The sequence below is a fragment of the Gnatocerus cornutus genome, chromosome 7 (assembly GCF_029298725.1).
Source record: "Gnatocerus cornutus isolate USDA-ARS CGAHR chromosome 7, icGnaCorn1.1, whole genome shotgun sequence".
Lineage (NCBI taxonomy): Eukaryota > Metazoa > Arthropoda > Insecta > Coleoptera > Tenebrionidae > Gnatocerus > Gnatocerus cornutus.
The window spans coordinates 15,963,027-15,984,080 of NC_142239.1; the positions used below are offsets into that span (position 1 = coordinate 15,963,027).

Sequence of the window (21,054 nt, forward strand, 5' to 3'; positions counted from 1 at the left end):
TGTACAGAATTAACATTCCATCACAGTTCAAAAATGTCTGTGAAGGTTAATCATTATTGATTTTTGCACCGCTATTTTTGTTAGAGACTAAATTTGCACTTGTTGATTGATGAATATTGATAACACTGTTTATCTTATAGTTACAAAAAAAAAACGATCAATATGCCAAATCATGTAGAAGTTTGAACAAATTTCGGAATATAGTTTGGTCAAAAAATAAGTTGACGTGTTCCAAAAAACAGATCTTTTTAGTTTGTAGTTTGGCAAAGAATTCTCAACACCAAAAGATTATGCAACGATTTAGAAAAGAGGAACTTGCTTAATTGTTTAGTTATCTCTGCCACATGCTGCTTGACTCATCATGAAAAACACTGGTTCGATTTTATTGGATGTTGATAAAATCTTTATTAGTGTTCTTAGAATCAAACACTTGAATTGTTAAAATGATGATGACGATAAGCCATCATCACAGTGTTTTTATTACAAAAATTGTCATCATAAAATAAAACTTCTGTCTTTATAAAAATAGATAAGTAACTTTTCCAAATGGACTCTTTGCAGTCAATGAAATTTATTTTATGTCTTCCATTTGACTATATTTTAGACAATTTTTTCAAATAATTTTATTACTTATTTTCATTATTCTATTTAGACTTATGTAATTAAATACTAGAAGTATAATACTATTAATATTACTGATTAGTCTAAATCTAGAGTTTTACCTATGACGTATTTGGACTGATTTACCGTAATTCTTTCATTATAATAAAGACGCATTATTGCTTATTTTTATATCGCGATATTAACAATAAGAAGCAAAATAATAAAATAGTATATTATTATACGAATATGTTATAAAATCAATAATATAATTATTCACAAAGTTGATTGACCCGAGCGAGCTTGCTAAAGGGTAAAGCAAATCAACCTAGTGAATAAGAGCCATAACATGTGAGTGTAATACTATGTTTTATCTAAGTGAATTGTTCAAAAGGTATGTTTAAAAAATACACAAAAGTAACCGAAAGTGAACATGTTATAAACGAATTATTTGTTGCTCATAGATAAAGTCAATTTCGTAATCTTGTTCCAGAAAGTATGTTGAAAATGTAAAAGAATGTTATCTAAAGTCGGTTTATGCTGTTGTTTAGAGAAAAGTGCTAAGTATTTCGATAAGTACCCACCGGAAATGCAAATTTTTTTAGCAAAACTATAATTTTAAATTAAAAATGTAAAAACTGTAATAGACAATGTGAAAACTATTGGAGAAAAACTGAAAAGTTTAGGGTCTTCAAATAGTCTAATTTGTCTAGAAGAATTTGGAATCTGATAAATAATAAAAATCTGTTATTTAAGTAAACCTGAAAATTTGAATTAACCAGCACTTAAAAACTAAAGATTGTAAAAACATAAAAATCAAGAATCACAGACAGTTTGCATGACACAAAGAAAATCAACGATCTAAACTTCCAAAATTTTAAATTAATTTTCCGACTTTTGACGAAAAAATCTGAATATCAGAACTTGAAAATTTAAAAATGTGAGTTAGAACTGTTGTAGTAATAAGCTCAAAGTGCGAGAAAACCAGATAACTTTCAAGAATCTAATAAATTCTAGAATTAAATATAATTTGTAGTTACAAGGCGACACAAAGGTTGCGAAACCATTTCAACATAACACATTTTTTATTATCTGTTCAATTTGTCATTTGGAATCAACATCAACTTCGTACTATCAGTGCTAATCCTTGCTACATTATTTGCTTTAATTTTGTCACAAATAATAAATGTTGCGTTTCACATTTAAGCTGAAGTTGCTGCCTAAATTTGTACAATTTTAAAATTATTCTTTTGTAACAAGTGCACTTGCAAAAATTTCAAGAAAAAAGTTGCGTAATAAACCCCGCTTCTTTGAGTGCGAACATATTGCGCAATCTTTTACCAAGAACCTTCAGAGCTTAAAGTTTTTTATTGATGACTACTTCAAAGATGATAAATTTTTGAAATAAAATTCAAGTGCAAGAGATAAAAACGTGTTTCATTTATGGAAAAATACACTCAAAATGAAAATCTGGATTCCTATTAAGAGATCGATAATCTCGTTTCTTCGTATTTTAAATTATATTTTCCTTTTGACGCCAAAGAAGATAGAAATAGATTCTCCATTATCACTATCAGCGTCCTTCACTATAAAAATATCTCTTAATTTTGGCTCCACTTATTACCAAACATGAAGGCTGTCGTGGTGGTTTGCACTATTTTTCTTCTATTTGAAGGTAACTCTTCATCTCTAAATTCGAATTATTCTACATATCTATTTTCTTTTCCAGTTCAAGCTCTTCTTGAGTGTTACTCTTGTCGCGGTGGATGTGATAATCCGGCCATTAAACAATGTGATACATCTTCAAGTCCTATGAGTTGTTATTCAGCAGCAAAATCACAACCAAGTAAAACTAAGAAAATTCAGTTACATTTTTCTTTAATTTGGTTTCAGATGGAACACTGAAGTACTCTAGAGGTTGCGCTTTCAGTGATGACACTGCCATGATAACAGAATGCAAATATATTAATGAGATGGTAAACGGTTCTTGCTATTTTTGCGATACCACAAGATGTAATGATCATTAGACATACAGAGTGATGAATAAAAAGCGTCCATGAGTGAAAGTACCATTTTCTTTTCTGTTAAACCATCCCAAAAATCAAAACAAAATTATTTTAAAAATAGCAATCTGCTCAAGACTTTCTAATAAAATTTTACATTTGACAGTTCTTCTAACTAAGCGACTAATACTAAAAATACTAAAAAATAATCTCTAACAAAGAAATTGTTATAAAAGTTTACACTCAATAGAGTTTGACTGTTTAACAAAAAACTTTTATTTTAGTTAAAACAGCACATATTTCGTTTTGGTTTTCAATTTTAAAATTGAAGTTTCAGAAAGAATAAGCTGCAACATGGTAGGTAGCATGAGCCCCTTTTTTTTCATCACTCTGTATTTTCCTTTTGACGCCAGAGAAGATAGAAATTGATCCTCCATTATCAATATCAGCGTCCTTCACGATAAAAATCTTACTTATTTTTGGCACCACTTATCATCAAACATGAAGGCTGCCGTGGTGGTTTGCACTCTTTTTCTTCTATTTGAAGGTAACTCGATTTATCTATAAAAATGTATTTTTCTACAAATCCATTTTCTTTTTCAGTTCAAGCTCTTTTTGAGTGTTACACTTGCACTCGTGGATGTGATAATCCGTACCTTGAACAATGTAATACGTTTGCAGGTCCTATGAGTTGCTATTCTGCAATAATAGCACAACCTCCAAGTAAAAGAAATTTAAGAAGAATTTTTACTTTAATATGGTTTCAGGTGGAAAACTGGAGTATTCTAGAGGTTGCGTTCTCACTGATGACACTAATATGATAGCAGAATGCAAAATTATCAATGAGATGGAAAACAGTTCTTGCTATTTTTGCGATACCACACAATGTAACGATCATTAGATATTGCTCTGTGAATATTTTGATCCAAAATAAAATGATCGTATCTGCTGCCTTTATTCACTCAATCAAGAAAAACTCTAAGAAACAAATTAAGAAGATACATATCAACACAGATTACCAAAAGGAAAAAAATGTCCTCTAGCTCTAATTTCTGCCTGACAATATCGTGATGCAGTAAAGACTGCCTTATTTCATCCTAAGCATCTTCAATTTGGTTTAGAACACAACTACATGCTGGCCATTCCAATTTCTGATTTGAAACCGTTTGACATTTTTAAGAATAAACTAAATGTTACACTAAAAGTTTCAAAATGTTTAGAATGTGAAAATTGAAGCAGAAAAAGAGCATGAAATACTCCGTGTTGTGAGTTTTGAAAGAGATCCAATGGTTGTTAATGGAGCACTCGACCGAAATGTGCATGAAATTCTCAAAAGTAATCAATAAATCACCTAAAAAGTTTCAAATAATTTTTTTTTTATAAATACACAGTTTTGAAGAGCGTACATGCAAAAAAAGTTCAAAATACTGTCACGTTGGCCGAAAAATCAAAAGTCTCGCTTGTAACAATAACAGTTTTATTGTGCACTATGAACACTTTCGTACTTCACAATTACAACACTTTTCAGGATTTCCAAATACTAGACTATCTACAATCCTATCGCTACTCCCCTATATACAGATATTCCCCTACTACTAGCCTAATGCTGGAGCGCTGCGAGAATATTCGGGAGTTCCGCCTATGACTCAGCGACCTTCTAGAAACGGCGATTCTCGAAACGCACGGAACATTCCAGCGCTGGCGCTCGAAGCTTCCAGAATCTTCTCGTAACACTGCCCCCCTCTTAGTTCTGATCGTCCCGATCAGACCAAACACCTGATTCTCCGTGATATTTACAAAGTCTATTTAGATGAACCACTTTCATCTTTGAACGGGCGCTGCGTTGGATCCGATACACCACGTCGTTGATCCTCTTGATCACCTTATACGGTCCCTCCCATGTAGGTGTCAACTTCGGAGATAGGCCCTTCTTTCGCCGAGGGTTGAATAACCACACCAAGTCTCCTTCGTTGAATCCTTCATGATTAGCCGTCACATTATATCTGGACCGCATTCTGTCACTAGCCATTTTGATCCTCTGCCTCACAAGGTGGTGTGTATCCAATAGGGTCTCTCTCAGGTTGTCGACGAATTCCGGTACTTCCTTTCGTTCCGCCCCAGGCGAACCAAGCAGAAGATCACAAGGGAGACGCAGCTCTCTTCCAAAGATAATCTTCGCTGGTGTTTCTCCCGTGGTTTCATGAATGGCAGCTCTGTAGGCCATCATAAACAAGGGCAGTCGACGATCCCAATCCCTCTGGTGCTCTTCCACTACCTTGGACAGATGTTCCTCCATCGTCTGGTTGAATCTCTCGACCATGCCGTCGGATTGCGGGTGCAAGGGTGTAGTTCGAGTCTTCCTAATTCCCAGCAGCTTACACATCTCTTGAAAAACGCCAGACTCAAAATTCCTTCCTTGATCGGAATGCATTTCGAGTGGAACTCCAAACCTGCTGAAGAAATTATCCACTAGGACTCGAGCTACTGTTGTGGCTTCTTGGTTGGGAAGGGCATACGCTTCCGGCCATTTACTGAAATAATCCTGCACAACCAAGATGTACTTGTTGCCGTCATCAGTTTTTGGAAATGGCCCGGCCACATCTAGAGCGATTCTCTCGAACGGGGCTCCCACGTTGTATTGTTTCATGCCTCCTTTAGTTCGCGTTCGAGGTCCCTTGCTCGCCCCACAAACTGAACATCTCCTACACCATCGTTCGACATCTTCCCGGCAGCCAACCCAGTAATACCGCTGCCTAATCTTACTTAAGGTTTTGTTCACTCCGAAGTGAGCGCCTGATGTCCCGTCATGGACCTCCTTGAGTACTTGGGGGACTCTATTCTTGGGCACTAGTAACTGGGAGGTTACTTTCTTCCCGTCTGCGCTTTCCCAAGCCCTTTTCAGTACCCCATTTTCTACTAGCAGTGAGTCCCACTGCGCCCACATCGCCTTCAACCCTGGACTCTTTTCCGAGACATCTTCCCAACGCGGCCTTCCATTATCCGCTTCCTTCCACTCCAGCAGTGGCCCAATTTCCTGGTCTGCCTGTTGATCCTTCCGAAGATTCTCCGTAGTCCAGTCATCATCACAACCGATAACCATCCTGTTTACCGGCAATGGCCCTTCAATCTTCGCGCACTGCTTGCAATCCTTGCAAGGTCTTCTAGAGAGAGCGTCAGCGTTATTGTGTTGCTTTCCTGGTCGATGTTTGATTTTGAAGTGGTATTGCTGTAGCCGCTCAATCCACCTAGCCACTTGTCCTTCGGCGTCTTTCATCTGTAGTAACCACGTAAGGGCAGCATGATCAGTCCTTATCAAGAACTCGTGGCCAAACAAGTATTTGTGGAAATGCTCTACAGATTTTACAACGGCCAGCAATTCCTTTCTTGTAGCGCAGTAATTTCTCTCTTGCTTGCTCAACACTTTGCTGTAGTACTCGATCACTCTCTCTTCTCCATCCTGCACCTGCGATAACACTGCTCCAATGCCGATGTTACTGGCATCTGTGTCCAAGACGAACTTCCCATGAGTCCTGGGGTAGCTCAAAATCGGGCTAGTGCACAAAGCTAACTTCAGTCGCTTGAAACTGCTTTCGCAGTCTGATGTCCAGTTGAATGATGCCTTTGCTTCCGTTAGTTTGTGCAGAGGTGCAGCAATGTTGGCGAAACCTTCTACAAACCGCCGATAATACGTGCAAAGTCCAATAAAACTTCTCACATCGTGCTTGTCCTTGGGTCTGGGCCATTCCTTAATCGCCTGAATCTTATCTTCGCAGGTCTTGATTCCTTCAGATGACACCGTATGCCCCAGAAACTCCACATTCTTCCGAAATAGATGGCACTTTTTCGGATTAAGTTTCAAATTGGCACCCCTAAACCGGTCTACCACTTCTTGAAGGTTCTTCAGGTGTTCATCGAAGTTTTTACCCATGACCATAACGTCGTCTAAATAAACCAGACAAGTTTTCCACGTCAATCCACGCAACACACATTCCATTAGTCTTTCGAATGTAGCGGGTGCGTTGCAAAGCCCAAAAGGCATAACCGTAAAGTGGTACAGGCCACTTCCCGTGGAAAACGCTGTCTTCTCCTTGTCTTCGGGATGAAGTCCCACTTGCCAATATCCACTCTTCAGGTCTAAGGTTGAGAACCACGTCGACCCTGACAGAGTTGTGAGAGTGTCGTCAATCCGGGGTAATGGAAAACTGTCTTTCTTGGTAACATCGTTGAGTTTTCGGTAATCCACACAGAATCTTGTACTACCGTCTTTCTTGGTTACGAGCACAACCGGCGAAGACCAAGGACTGTTGGATTCTTCAATAATCCCTTCTTCTTGCATGGATTTTACCAACTGTTCGGCCTGCTCTTGCTTCGCCCACGGTAACCTTCTCGGTGCCTGTCTGATGGGTTGATGGTTGCCCGTATTGATTCTGTGTTGAACGATGTTCGTTCTTCCTAATGGTTCATTCTCAACGGCGAACACGTCCTTATTCTTCTTGATGAAAGCCTGCGCTTTAAGAGCCTCTTCTTCAGAAAGGTCACTCGTGTCTACCTCCAGCTTTAACTTTTTCACGTTCTTCACGTTTTTCTTTGATGGCTGTGCGTCACTTATTCTGGAGATCGGAACACACACAGCAACTAGATCGCCCTTCTTGATCGTGACTGGAGTAGGGTTGATATTCGCCACCCGCACAGGTATTTCTTTCGTCACTTTTACTAGTGTCTTTCCAACAAGAATTGGTTTTGTCATGTCTCTATTCGGTTCAATCATTCCAACGCAGCTCCCAAAGTTACTTCCTAAACGCACACTTATCACTTTCTCGCTGTTCCCATCCACACAAGTATTTTCACAGGCGAACGCTTTCACTCCATCTTCTTTTACTTCTGGGGTCGATAACACAAAGCTTTCGGTTCCAATCTTGAGGATCTTCTCGTTGTGATTAAAGGAAATCCCATGTCGTCCAATAACATCCATTCCCAGGATCATCTCATCCTCAATTCCTGCCACCAGCACCCGATGCCGAAACTTCATACCTCCCAACTGGACCGTGACCTCTGCCTCGGCACTTACTGTGGCGACATCTCCCGTGACTGTTTTTAAAATAGCACTCGTTGTTTCCAGAGATGTCCTGTTGTCCAACATGTCCTTTCTCACAAGGGAAACCATGGCTCCGGTGTCGACCGTCATCTTCACTTTTCTCCCATTCACACTTCCTTCAATTATCAAACTCTCAAAATTCCTCTTCAAACGCATAACGGAAATAACTTTGGGGCTTGTGCTCTCCCCAGCCAGTGTGTGCCCCTTGACACTGCTGGGCTTTAGTTTTCCGACTGCTGAGGACGTGACTGGGGACCGTTCTGGTCGTTCCTAGGAACAACCCTACAGTCACGTTTAAAATGGCCTGGTTTTCCGCAACGATAGCAGGTCTGGCTAGTTCGCTGCTTCAGTGCCATCCGTAGCTCCCTGTTTTCCTTGAGGATGTCGTTTAGCTCGGCTTTCGTGACGAAAGCGGTAGGTGTTGCCTCTTCTTCGTCAATACCCACACCTCGAATTCGTCGGTAATCGGGGACATTTACAGAGCTCTTGAAAACGGCTTCCACCTCTAGAGCGCGCACCAGAGCTTCTTTTGCGGAGTGATAGCTGCCCAGTCGGACCGTTCTTTGTATTTCTGGATCTCGAATCCCTTGCAGGAACGTATCCACAGCTAGTTGTTCCACAAAATTCGCCGGAGCCGAAGGGTAGGCGAGCAAAACAAGGCGCTTGACACTTGCCTCAAATTCCTGCAGAGACTCTCCAGTTCTCTGCCGCCGCGTCTTGAGCTCTGAGACGTATACTTGCTGCAGGTGTTGGTTTCCAAATCTGGCCTCTAACGCTGCCATCAGCTGGTCGTACCGCTCTTTGTCTCGACCTGGAACTGTCTCTAGCAGGTCCAGAGCCGCCCCTCTCAAGGAAACTATCAGAAATGAGGATTTTTCTTCTTCCGACCATCCATTTTGTTTGGCCGCCACTTCAAATTGCAGCTTGTAATTGTCCAGTGAGGTCGACCCATCGTAAGTCGGAGGTTTCATTTCTTTCGTTGTGGTCAGACCGGTCCTATTTGGAACTTGACGCCTTAAGCGAAGTAACTCATTTTCCATGTGCTGTTTAAATCGCTCCAGATCTTTAACTTCTTCTTTGACGCCTTGTAGTTCTCCCTCAACGCCTTCAAGACGCTCTGCTACTTCTTCTTTGACGCCTCGTAGTTCCTCCTTGACGCCTCCTATGCACTCTTCTACTTCTTCTCTGACGCCTAGTAGTTCCTCCTTAACGCCTCCTATGCACTCTTCTACCTCTTTTTGAATTTCATCGACCTTAACCATAATGGCTACGTTCATGTTTTGTTCCATGTCTTTAAGCTGGTTCAGGATTGCTGCATTCTCTGTTTGTCTTCTTTCTTCTTCTTCCAGTTTTTCTCTTTGTCTTCTTTCTTCTTCTTCTAGTTTTTCTTTTTGTCTTCTTTCTTCTTCTTCTAGTTTTTCTTTTTGTCTTCTTTCTTCTTCTTCTAGTTTTTCTATTTGTCTTCTTTCTTCTTCTTCTAGTTTTTCTTTTTGTCTTCTTTCTTCTTCTTCTAGTTTCTCTCTTTGTCTTCTTTCTTCTAAATTTGTCTCCAATTTTGCCATCATAGTGGTCATCAATTCTTGTAGCGTCTCCATTTCTGCGGCTTGCTGTCTGGTTTGAACAGGCATAAAAATTGTCCACAATCAGGTAACAATGTCACAGTCCGGTAATGTCACGAATTTTCCGATCGAAAATTCCAGAATTTTCTCGATCACAATGCTGGACGGGATCCCACTTTCTGACACCAGTTGTCACGTTGGCCGAAAAATCAAAAGTCTCGCTTGTAACAATAACAGTTTTATTGTGCACTATGAACACTTTCGTACTTCACAATTACAACACTTTTCAGGATTTCCAAATACTAGACTATCTACAATCCTATCGCTACTCCCCTATATACAGATATTCCCCTACTACTAGCCTAATGCTGGAGCGCTGCGAGAATATTCGGGAGTTCCGCCTATGACTCAGCGACCTTCTAGAAACGGCGATTCTCGAAACGCACGGAACATTCCAGCGCTGGCGCTCGAAGCTTCCAGAATCTTCTCGTAACAATACCTCCAAATGTAAGTTTTGATAGAAATCCAACGATTCTTTATGGAGAAATCGATAGAAACGTGCATAAAATCCTTAAAAGTTGTCAATAAATCGACTAAAAACAGTGCAAAATGACAATTTTCTCTATTAACACGCGATTTTAAAGTGTGTATTTGCAAAAAAGAGCCTGAAGTATTTCGTTTTGTGTTTTGAAGAAGATCAAACTGTTGTTTATGGCAAAATTGACTAAAAAGTGCATAAAATTCTCAAAAGTCGTCAATAAATCATTTAAAAACAAAGCAAAATAACGATTTTCGGTTTTGAATCTTAAGGGTCTACGCTACGCATATACCCGTATATGGCTTACGATTTTTCGTTTTTGAAGCGCATTTTGGACTTTGAAAAATCGCTCGACCTCTGTATGTATGCGTCTCAGGTAGAGCTATGGAGGTGACATCTTCGAATTTTGAAAAAGTGAAAAATTTGACTTTAATTAATTAAAAACTGAAATTCCCATTTTTCGTTTTCAAGGAATATGAAGCAACCTACGAAGTTAAAAAAAATACCAACATGTGGAGAATTAAAACCTCTATGGAGGTGACATTTTTGTTTTTGTCATTATGCTATAATTTTGAAGTTATTAATAAAAAAACAAATCAAAAATAGGCAACCAACAGTACAACTAACGCAAATCTTCTTATGCAAATCTCATGATTTACGACCGCTCACTAGGGGGTCAGTGACGTTCCGCCCAATTGTAATAAACTGCTGTCGGGTAAAAGTAGGTAAAGACCCAACTCGCTCTCGGCAACAAACATCGAAGGTACTTGTAGCAAGTGAATTGAGAAATAATATTTTTAAACTGTAATATAATTCACTGTTTTCCACACCACCCTTGGGGTACAGAGAGACGGCGCGTTTTTTTTTTAGTGCTCTCCCCAATAGGCCTACTACACTCTTTTGACTCTAACTATAAAACTACTTTATTTTAGAAATGACAATCCGGACATTTGAACGAACATAATTTATAAGTCTTTCTTTAAAATTCTTCTAATCGTTTGTTCTCGGCTAACTCTAGAATCTATTATTTCAGGAAGTAAGGCATTCATATAAAATTTTTCCAAATGGGAAACCATAAATGTATTCCAAAAATCATTGTCTCTCTCTACAATTGTATATTTCAAATCTAGTTTTGTATAAACTACAAAAAAGCATCTATCCCGTTTAGTAATATGCAGCTGACCTTGAATTTGATACATATAATTATGGGACCGTTTTAATTCTATTGTACCTTCGTTATTAGGATTAATTTGACAGAAATCTATAAGTTTCTCGTTTACCGCTCTTTCAATGGTGCTCTTTCTTGCTGAATAAGGACATTTAATTTCAATTATCGCATCAGTTCCAATTAACCCATCAGGGGTGGCGCCTAAAATTTTTTTATCATCGTCTATAAACAAACCGCAATTTTGAACTTTTAAACCCGTGATTTCCATAAATTTATTTGTGGCTTTTTCTTCATTATCAACTCCGTATTGTAATGCATTCGGTAGTTTTTTTGACCTCAAACCAGAACCATATAACAATGACTTTACCGTGTTTGACGTGTCTGTTCCGTCTCTCATTTTACAAATTTTTCCGAAATTACTCGCTGTCAATCTAATTTGCCGTTCTTTGTTCCATTCATCGCTATGCCGCTGCTGAACTGTTTTTCTTTCAATATCTAAACCATTGGCCAATGACAGCTCATTTAAAAATATATTTTTTCTTGTTTCGTACTCCTCCAATAATATGTCCGGAACTACTTCGTTGGATTCTGAGTTTTTGTTACACGCACCATAATCCGAATCTGCACTTTGTAATCTAACATTAATTTTTCTACCATGCTTTTTCTTCTTTTGTTTTAATTTATGTTCCCGAAATTTATTAACGTATATTCCCGGAGTATCAAATCCCGCATTGTTTTTTAAAAATTTATATACAAAAGTATGATCACTATTAAAATTCAATGCTGCCGCATAACATCTCCCTTGGTAAGACCCGGCAAGAGAAAAGTTAATTCGTTTCCCACCTACAAATTTATTAACGACAGAATTGAAACATTCCACTATGTTATTATCCACGTCGTAAAGTAAACTAACTGACAAATTCGCGACTCTATTTAATGCAGGTAAAAATATATCGTAGAGAGAACTATTTTTAAAATTATTATACTCAATCAAATTTGTGGTATTTCCAACTTTATTACAAAAATAAGTTGCGCATTTACTGTGATCACCGAATATATGAGCAGGTCCATTATGAATGTCCCGTTTTAAATTTTCGATTTTTTCTGAGAATGGCAAATTTTCATTTTTTCTGTATCTAATCGCACTTACTACAGCTGTTCTAAATTTAAGTATATTTGTTCGCAAAAATTTTCTAACTTGAAGGTCTGTTCTGGGAATTTTAGAAATTTCGCGCAATTTTGTACAATAATTTCTTAAAACATGATTTCTACACTCAATTTTTTGAATAAAATATGTTGGTCCATATGGTCTTGCTGCTTGAATTTTCTTATACACACTACTGTCTCCATCACCGATAATAAATTTAAATCTTAAATTATGCATCTGAACAGACTTTTTAAAAGCCTCTAAAATAACACCTGCCTCCATTGATGTGGATGATTTTTTCCAATTTGCAAAACATTTATGGCGGGGCACTGATTTCTTATCAGTCTTGAATCGTTTACAAAACTTGCATAATTTATTTTTAACAGCCACATATAAAATTTTTTTGGTTCTCGCACCGATTACACATCCAACTCCCGATAAAGCATTATAATTAGACTTATAAGAACGCTTGGACCATGCTCCATCAACAATTACAGTAATAAAAGGTACCCCATCAGCATCAATATCACCTAATTCCACCGCTAATTTACTTTCTTCTTGTCCAGCAGATAGCATTTCATCAATAGCCAATGTTTGCGTTTTTTCAAAAACTTTTCTTTCCCTGTTAACGTATTTTTTAGAACTCATTTGTGGAATATCTAAAGCGGCACAAAATTCCGTTAATTGCGCATGACCCCCACCTACAGCAACATTTCCGCAAACAATAGATTCATTAATTTCACATCTAGCATTTTCTGGTTCTGAACTGAAAGTATCTACAATTCTACACATGTTACACTTATACGTAAATATACTTTTTAAACCTATTCGTTTTTCCGCAATTATATCAAAGTTCTGAAAATTAATTAAATTGATCGTGTTTTAAATTTTTTATAGTATTAAACAAATGATTTATATCTACAATTCTACGACCACTGAGAGAAAAATTTGTTATTGGAAACATTTTCTATTTCAAAGACATCGTCCGATAACTCTGACTCAAAACCGCTATTTACATTTTCACTTTTGGAACTCTTTCTAACATTTTTCCATAACCGCTTCGCAATTTGCTTTCTACTTTTTCGTTTAACTGATGTGCTTACATGATTTATTGAACCGTTCGCCATTGTAAAATAAAATAATTAAAAGCAAATAATAATCTAATCTAAAAAACAAAAATTTGCCAGCAACGATAAACACTCTCTATATCTGTAATAAATAAAATATTTTTTTTCAAGATATTTATACATAGGGCTTTCATCCCTTTATTTGTTGTTGTAGTGGGATAAAGAAGTGGGGCTATCACCCTCTAAATGTCTTTTTCTAAGTAGGTAAGCTAAGAAACTCAAATTCGTTTTTAATTGCTTTTGGATGATTGGAGTTTAGGGATTTGCAATATTTTCTTGAAATGGAAATTATGGTGTTAATCTCGGGATTTTTTAAAGCAAAACATTTTTGAAAGCAAATTGTCTTATTGGTTAAGTGTAAAATCCACCGGTAGCAGGTAGCTTATTAGAGATGAGGATTTTTATGTAAAATTCGTACAATTAAAGACACAAGTGGATACAGGTTTTTAAAAAATAGTTTTTTGCATAATAACATTAAACGACAATTTTGCTTTTCCTGTGTGGTTCTGACTTAAAAAATATTAACCAATATAGAAACTATGATAATTTAAAATGTTAAAATTGTTAAAAATGAATTAGGGAACTATTTTTATTGATTATCGGGATGTATTATTATGAAGAGTTAATTTTTAAATCACAGAAAACAACAAAATAAAAAAGGCCCAAAAACTCATGTGTCAGGTAAAAGGTTTGGTTAAAAAAAATTAAATGCGTTTTTCTCAAATAAAAATAATAAAATAATAAGTAATTTTAAACTTTCCCCGGCGACCAGTGAGGAAAAATTTCGGACTACATTTACGAAAATTACATTTTTCAATTAAAAAACATTCTGCCATTACGTACTATGGAAACTGGAAATTTGCGGATTTTATACATACATTTTCCATTAATTGAAAAAAAAAATTACGCCCGTAAAATTTTTACCTACTAGAAACAGAAATTTCACGGGCTCAAAACGCAGAGAAACTCAAATCCTGATATTTAAACTCATCTTTGGTCCAACACGAATTTATTGTTCCAACCGCTGGGTTTCTTAGGAAATGTGCAGGTCAAGCGACCGTTTCCATAAAGTTTATGATTCCCTCATTACCAAATCCTCGGTAATCCCTTTTGGCAGCTGTCAATCAAAGGTGTTGTTAAAGTTGCATACTTTTCAAACAGAAATTTTCGGGCAGGCTCGTAGACCCTTAAAATACCTCGTTTTGTAAATTTAAAAGAAGATTTAACGGTTGTTTATGGAGAAACAGACCAAAATATTCATGAAATCTTCTAAAGTCATCAATAAATCACCTAAAAACGATGCAAAATGATGATTTTCTCTATTAACACACGATTTCAAAGCGTGTTATTTGCAAAAAAAAAGCTTGAAGTATCACGTATTGTACATTTTAAAAGAGATCCAACGATTGTTTATAGAGAAATCGAGCAAAATGTGCATGAAATTCTCAACAGTCGTCAATAAATCACCTAAAAACAGTTCAAAATGACATTTTTATTTATTAACACGTATTTTGTATTGTGAGTTTTAAAAGAGATCCAACGGTTGTATAAAAAGAAATTTTCAGTAAAAACCACAATTGAATAGCAACTCCAGAAGAGGTGAAAAATATCCACTGAGTTTAATTTAGCATACATTTTTCAAGTCAACAATAACTAACTAGAATAAAAACTAAAAGTAACCCCAAAACTAAATTAGAAAAAATACCAGAAACATTTCTTTCCGTGTTAAAGACCAACAGCAGCAGAAGCCATCTTAAAGACATTATTTCTTTACAAATTCTATTGACTTTTAATAGACTTCTAATCCATTCATTAAACAAGCTATAACTAAAACAAAGTTTTTATTAAAAATTCTCCTTTCATATTAATTTTTTCTTGTAGCCGGAACTGTTGATAACACAGTGCGGTATTATCAACACTATGACAAACATTTCTTGTTATATTTGTGAAACCCGCAAAAACAGTTTTATTACAAGAAAAATGTCGACCCTGGAAATCGCAATAATAGTATAAGAAGAGAGCCAAACTTTGGCAGTCTTCCTAAAGAAAACCATAAAAAATCGTCACTAATCCCGCCACAATCGCCACTGCTGAAGCCCTAGATCCTGAATTACACAACTCCCTGTCACAGTGGTAACACCCTGTATCTTCATTTAAATTCAAACTATCACATTCGCTAATGGAGACTTTATTATTAAGAACACACCTCTTAATCACCCGACCTAAAACCGAAAAATTAAAATACAAAATACGTCTTTTGTTCCTCACCTTCAGTTTTGTACTCTCGCGACTCGCAAAGAAAACTCCTCTGCCATTTCGTTCTTTTCAGTTCTTCGCACAGCTGCGTGTCAGCTAGCGTTAAGTTTTCACACGCTCCATCACAGAAATAGCAGCGACGGACAGCGAAAACTGGTAAAAAGTAGTTAGAAAGACCGTAAAAAGGACTTACCATTCGGGAGGAAAAGGAGACAAAAAGAAAACACGAGTGTCTTCATAGTTAGTGTGTCATTGTGGATTTAATCGAAAATTGACTATTTTTAATAGCGTGTTGTTGGAAGAGTTCCTGGGTTATTTTGGTCGAGGAAAAGTTCGAGCAGCGGCGAGCTAATATTTGGTTCTTAATAACAAGTACATATAATTAAGTTGTTACATTAGTATAATGAGTGGATAATTTTACAGATTTTATAATTGAAATTGTGGTGGTCAAACAGACCTTGAATCATGTTGGTAGACCTGTTAGTATTACTACTAACGTGACAATTATCACTAAATTAATTTTACAACCATGTAGGCCATGATAGACGCCATTACCAACGACGCCGATGAAATTCCCCCAGAATTGCACAACTCCCGGTCGCAATGATAGCAGGAAGTTCCCTTTTTATCCACATTTTGCTGATCACAATCTTTGATGGTTTCGGGACCATTCACTATACATCTCTTTTGAAAATTGCCTTCAAATAAATCAATAATACCACATTACGTCTCAATTTTACAAACCTGCAGTTTCTCTAGATTCACATAGTTGAGGACTGTCTTTGTAAGGACAATCAACTGCTATTTTTTCGTCCGGCTTGAAATCTTCCACTTTTCCTGAGTATTTGTAACATCGATGGACTGCCACAGCTGAAGAAAAATGGTAAATTTTTGGTGAGAAAATTAATGGAAACTTACCAGAGTAGCACGAAATTAGGGAAATTAGAAGAAGAGTTAGAGTATGCATGATTTGTGTGAGAAATCGAAGTAAAGCATGTGATTTATTATCTTATCGGGGAAATGAGAAACTGTGATAGGCGTGTGAAATCTGATGACGTGATGACCAAAGATAAGAAGTTTTATTTTGTGTTGATTTCCTGTCTTTAACAACAGCAGGACTGTTTTTTTTCTCGTCATCTCCTTATATTTCTTTTGATCAAAATAATTGTGAAAAATCTCACGAAACTTGTCTGAAGTCGAAGGGAATTGAGCAGTTTTTGTATTCTTTCTTCGTCTTTTTTTTCCAACAGACATCGCTCTTCTTATTTCTCTTCCCATGCGGATACATTTTCCAGGTTTTAGCATTTTTTCTTTAGATCTTTTTTCTCATCAGTCTTTGATTCTTTTTAAAAAAAATCCATTTATATTTAAAATTAGAAACAATTCGTACTTTATTACGATGAAGTGATAAAATGAGATAAACCAATCGAAACTTCAGTTCAAAATCATCACTTCTCTCACAATGAGTTCATTAATTACCACACTTCTTTTCCTAACCATAACTTATCATTTCGGTACTTCAATGAGTATCATCATTACAACTTACTCATTACACGAGTTTTTAGCAACTTCTCTCTTCACTTGCCACTACGCTTGTGATTCCGACTGTGAATCAATCACTGAACAACAATGTTTAAACGAGAACGACTTTTGTTACGCCATGAAAGAAAATTCAGGTAAAAATAAATAAAATGACACGAACACTAATTCTTGTAGGATTTTGGAGTCGAGGATGTGTGACTAAAGAGATTGCAAAAACACTTTGCGAAGGTAAAACAGAAGAAGATTGTTGGTTATGCGTCGGGGACCTCTGTAACACTTCATTTGGAAGTCGAGCCGTGGAATCAACAGTTTTGTTGGCACTACTTTTTGGGTTGATTCTAATAACTTAAAATTTGTAATAAATCGAATTTTCAAACTGTTTTCTCTTATCAGTCGAATTCCTATCTTATCTATTTCCAGATGGTACTACCTTCAGATTGTAAAAACAACATGTTGCTCTCACCAGTAATATTATGTCTATTTTTACATAAAGGTTTTAGTATTACCACTTTAGATGGAATTTATTAATTTAAAATTTCTAGTTTCCACCGCTCAATTTTGTTACTTCTGTCTCCAAAGATGTGACCGTTCAATTGGCGTGGAAAATTGTAAAGAAAGATACAACGAAACTGTAGAAACAGTGTGTCTTTCAGCTCATGCTAATACAGGTGACTTTAAAACGACAAAATTTGATTATAATTCGGATTTTTCAGATCTTATAGGACGGAAACAGTGTATGGGCAAAACTCAAGCGAGGAACTTTTGTAAGAAATTTAAAGACATTAGTTGCAACTGGTGTGAAGACGATCTGTGTAATTCAGGGGGGAGGTTAAGGGTAACACCGGCGATGATTGTTCTTTCGGTTTTGGTGATCGTGGCAGGAATGAGGACAAAGTTGTAATCATTTATTTGTTGATTGTGTGTTTATTAGTTTAGCTTTAAATTAATTATCTTTCTTATTTCTACTAAACAATTAGCGTAATGACAAAACAAATCGTCTTTAATGCATCAATAAGATTATTTCTGTAAAAATAATTCCTTCCGTTGATCTGAATTGATTACGCAGAATATTTGTAGGATTGATAGATATTACTGCTAATAAACAGATTAAAACGCAATAAAATGCGTAATATACAGTCGTAATACAGTCGACCTCGCTTAATTGGGACACATCGGAATAATGTATTTTGTCCCAATAATCCAGACCAGAGATTAAAACAAACTCAAAGCAAAATATGTTTTTTCCTTATTCACATTTTGACTATTGATTAATCTCAAACGTTTACGCTTTAAAATGTGGGGAATATGTGTTTAAATAAAGTAATAATAATTTGTACAAAAAAAAACAGAATGCCAATTTATTAAACAAAAATTTACTTTTTTAGGGCGTTTAAGAATAAAGGGTACTTTTCCTTATAGCGGGTGTTTCACGGATTGCTGAACATAGCAAAATAACATGTAAATTTGAATTTTATTTTTTTCTTACTCTGCCAAACCGTCAAATTAAATTTGTTTAATGGCAGATTATGCTCTAAAAACTCTTATTTTGAGAACCATTTTTATAATTCTATGTTATTACAGCATTAGTAAATTAATTTAAAAAGTGTAAAATTTCCAACTTCCCACGTCGCATTTTGTATAGAAAATTCAAATTTCACGTTTTGATTCGATTTTCTCAATAACGCCGCAATGACATTGGATCCTAAAAATTGCTCTCAAATTGAGAACCGCTTAATGCACAATCCACTATTAACCAAATTTTATATAGAGATTCGGGACAGCAGGAAAAAAATAAAATGCTCTCTGCAGTCGGTCTGGAATTATTTACAATCTCGGAATTAATATGAAGGTTTATTTCTTCAATGAATAAATAACAACTAATATTTGATTCCGTTTTTATAAGACGTCCCAATAAAACGGTTGTCCCAACGTCCCAATTATCCGGAGAAATATTAAGCGGCTGTATTGAATCTTCCAACGCCTTCTAATCAAAACTAAATTAAACTCGCCGCAAACTCTTCTTTCAGACCGCAGAAGCATTCGTCACTCTAATCAGCATTGATTACGCAAACTTTTCGTAGCAATGTCTGATATTATAAAATTATTGCCAATAAACCGATTAAAACTCAATAAATTAACACCTGCGATAATTTATTGTTACAAAAACACAATTCATACCTGATAGTATTAAAACTACCATCATGAAGATACTTACTGTAGTCCTCACCTTCTCAAGCCTGTATTTATCGCACGCTCTTCAGATTTCCTCTAATCCCATCTACGAAATAGTCGCCAATACCGATTCCAAGAAATGTTACACTTGTGAAGACAACTGTTCCTCCGTGACTTTAACAAACTGTGATAAAACCAGCAAGTGCTTTTCTAAAACTACAAGAAATGGTAAAACCAAAGGTTGTGTCAACAGCAATGTCGATATCTGTGGTGCTACAGATAAAGAAACGAGTTGTTACACCTGCGATGGAGACTTCTGTAACATTGAGACGCACGAAGAAGTTGATTATGGTGTCAACAGGTGTTACGTTTGTGAAGACGAGTGTCCAATACCTGCAGTTCAACATGATTGTAGAGAAGTTTTGGAAGCCATCGAAGGTAAACCTGTACCAGCAGCATGTATAACGTTTAAAATTAAGAAAGAAAATGAAACTACTGTAATGAAGGGATGTGTCTTCAATACCGATGTTGCCAGACAAACTTGCACAATGTCAAATCTTTTCTATCCAGAAGTATCGTGTTCGATATGTCAAACAGACCGTTGTAACGCTGAGGCTGAAGACACTGAAGATTACGCCGAAAAGTGTTATCATTGTACAGACTCGTGTGAAACTCCAGTTGTACAGAATTGTCAAGAATTATTAGGTGAAGGCACTAAGAGTAAATGCATTGCTGCTGAAAAAACAGGTTTGTTGGATTTATTGGAATTTTCTTAGTTTTGATGGTTTTATTACAGAAAACGGAAAGAAAAACCACTGGAGGACTTGCGTGGAAATCACTACAACTGTTCTGGAAAATTGTGCTGCGTATAAAGAAATCGGAGAAAATTGCACAATTTGTGACAGCGATCTGTGTAATGTTCGAGTTGTTGACGATGAGGGTTCACCCGGAGCTGGAGAAACTCTTCTGGCGTCATTCGCTATTTTATTTGTGACTTATTTGGTACAAAAGCTGTAAATTTTATTGCAAACTCGTGGAAAAAAAGAAGCAATAATCATCAATAAAAGTTTATTGTCACCATTCTTGTTTTTGAGACTCATTGAATACGATAAGATAACAGAAACAGGAACATTTCTTAGTTTATTCTGATTGTCAAAAATTCTTCGATTCTTAGATGCTTAGAGTGCTCAGGCTTTCTTCTTCAGGTTTTTTAGAAATCTTCGGACTGTTGCGTTTTGTCAGATTTTCACATTTATTAATTTATTAATAATGCAATTGTTCTTGTCTTATTTTTCCCCACTTGAAAAAAAAAATAGGAAAAACCGAAGACGGAAATGAAGGAGAGGAAAATCCTGCAACGAACACGAAATGTCGACCCAAAGAGCAAACAAGTTAAAATGTCAATGAAATCAATGACAACAAATTTACATGAAAAAATTCAAAACAAGAACTACGCAAGATGATTCGCTTTCTAACTGATAATACAGTCCTCCCACGCCAAGCAAAGACGACAAGAGAAATTCCCAAACGTCTTAGCGCCAAGAGCACACCCACAGTGCACGAAAAGGTTTTTCCGTTTTTTTCCAAAGGTGAAATGGGACTGGACAATTTCATTTTAGCACGCAGAAAATGCAGTGGGAGAAATACAATGAAGAAATATTGACCGGTTCAAGGTTACTACAAGAGTGAGTCATATCGAGGGATTTCCCAGCTGCGGATTCCTCTGCAGACAATTACAGTGCGTTCAAACGTCCTAATTCTAAAATTAATTAACAAGACCGCGGAATGAATCGCAGAATCTATGAATCAGTGAATTGATGCAACGAGTTATCTTGACGCAAAATAAG

At 36.4% G+C, this 21,054-nt stretch overlaps 5 protein-coding genes and 2 long non-coding RNA genes across 8 annotated transcripts; 5 read left to right on the forward strand and 2 right to left on the reverse strand.

The window, feature by feature from the left end:
* Positions 1-1,706: 1,706 nt before the first annotated feature.
* On the forward strand, positions 1,707-2,666 carry LOC148171620 (uncharacterized). The gene is made up of 3 exons (XR_015770500.1): positions 1,707-2,275; positions 2,330-2,446; positions 2,494-2,666. It is a non-coding gene; the product is annotated as an uncharacterized LOC148171620 (long non-coding RNA).
* Positions 2,667-3,076: 410 nt separating this feature from the next.
* On the forward strand, positions 3,077-3,552 carry LOC148171621 (uncharacterized). The gene is made up of 3 exons (XR_015770499.1): positions 3,077-3,150; positions 3,207-3,326; positions 3,371-3,552. It is a non-coding gene; the product is annotated as an uncharacterized LOC148171621 (long non-coding RNA).
* An 11,287-nt stretch (positions 3,553-14,839) lies between these two features.
* On the reverse strand, positions 14,840-16,041 carry LOC148171622 (uncharacterized). 2 transcript variants are annotated; one of them, XM_088042098.1, is made up of 3 exons: positions 15,951-16,041; positions 15,506-15,646; positions 14,840-15,459 (listed from the first exon to the last, which is right to left on the reverse strand). In XM_088042098.1, exons 1-3 carry the CDS (start codon positions 15,958-15,960, stop codon positions 15,278-15,280), a joined length of 333 nt encoding a protein of 110 aa, XP_087898224.1. In that variant the 5' UTR covers positions 15,961-16,041; the 3' UTR covers positions 14,840-15,277. The 2 variants fall into 2 exon arrangements, with proteins under 2 accessions (XP_087898224.1, XP_087898223.1); XM_088042097.1 differs by lacking the exon at positions 15,951-16,041 and adding an exon at positions 15,687-15,787.
* LOC148171623 (uncharacterized) lies at positions 15,876-16,523 on the reverse strand. Its single transcript, XM_088042099.1, has 3 exons — positions 16,412-16,523; positions 16,238-16,363; positions 15,876-16,191 (listed from the first exon to the last, which is right to left on the reverse strand). The coding sequence occupies exons 1-3, from the start codon at positions 16,458-16,460 to the stop codon at positions 16,004-16,006; spliced, it is 363 nt and encodes a 120-aa protein (XP_087898225.1). The 5' UTR covers positions 16,461-16,523; the 3' UTR covers positions 15,876-16,003.
* Positions 16,524-16,906: 383 nt separating this feature from the next.
* LOC148171624 (uncharacterized) lies at positions 16,907-17,414 on the forward strand. The gene is made up of 3 exons (XM_088042101.1): positions 16,907-17,007; positions 17,059-17,169; positions 17,210-17,414. The coding sequence occupies exons 1-3, from the start codon at positions 16,956-16,958 to the stop codon at positions 17,383-17,385; spliced, it is 339 nt and encodes a 112-aa protein (XP_087898227.1). The 5' UTR covers positions 16,907-16,955; the 3' UTR covers positions 17,386-17,414.
* Positions 17,415-17,419: 5 nt separating this feature from the next.
* On the forward strand, positions 17,420-18,430 carry LOC148171625 (uncharacterized). Its single transcript, XM_088042090.1, has 3 exons — positions 17,420-17,528; positions 17,578-17,703; positions 17,749-18,430. The coding sequence occupies exons 1-3, from the start codon at positions 17,456-17,458 to the stop codon at positions 17,934-17,936; spliced, it is 387 nt and encodes a 128-aa protein (XP_087898216.1). The 5' UTR covers positions 17,420-17,455; the 3' UTR covers positions 17,937-18,430.
* A 340-nt stretch (positions 18,431-18,770) lies between these two features.
* Positions 18,771-20,356, forward strand: LOC148171626 (uncharacterized). The gene is made up of 3 exons (XM_088042344.1): positions 18,771-19,954; positions 20,004-20,220; positions 20,275-20,356. Exons 1-3 carry the CDS (start codon positions 19,237-19,239, stop codon positions 20,354-20,356), a joined length of 1,017 nt encoding a protein of 338 aa, XP_087898470.1. The 5' UTR covers positions 18,771-19,236.
* Positions 20,357-21,054: the final 698 nt, after the last annotated feature.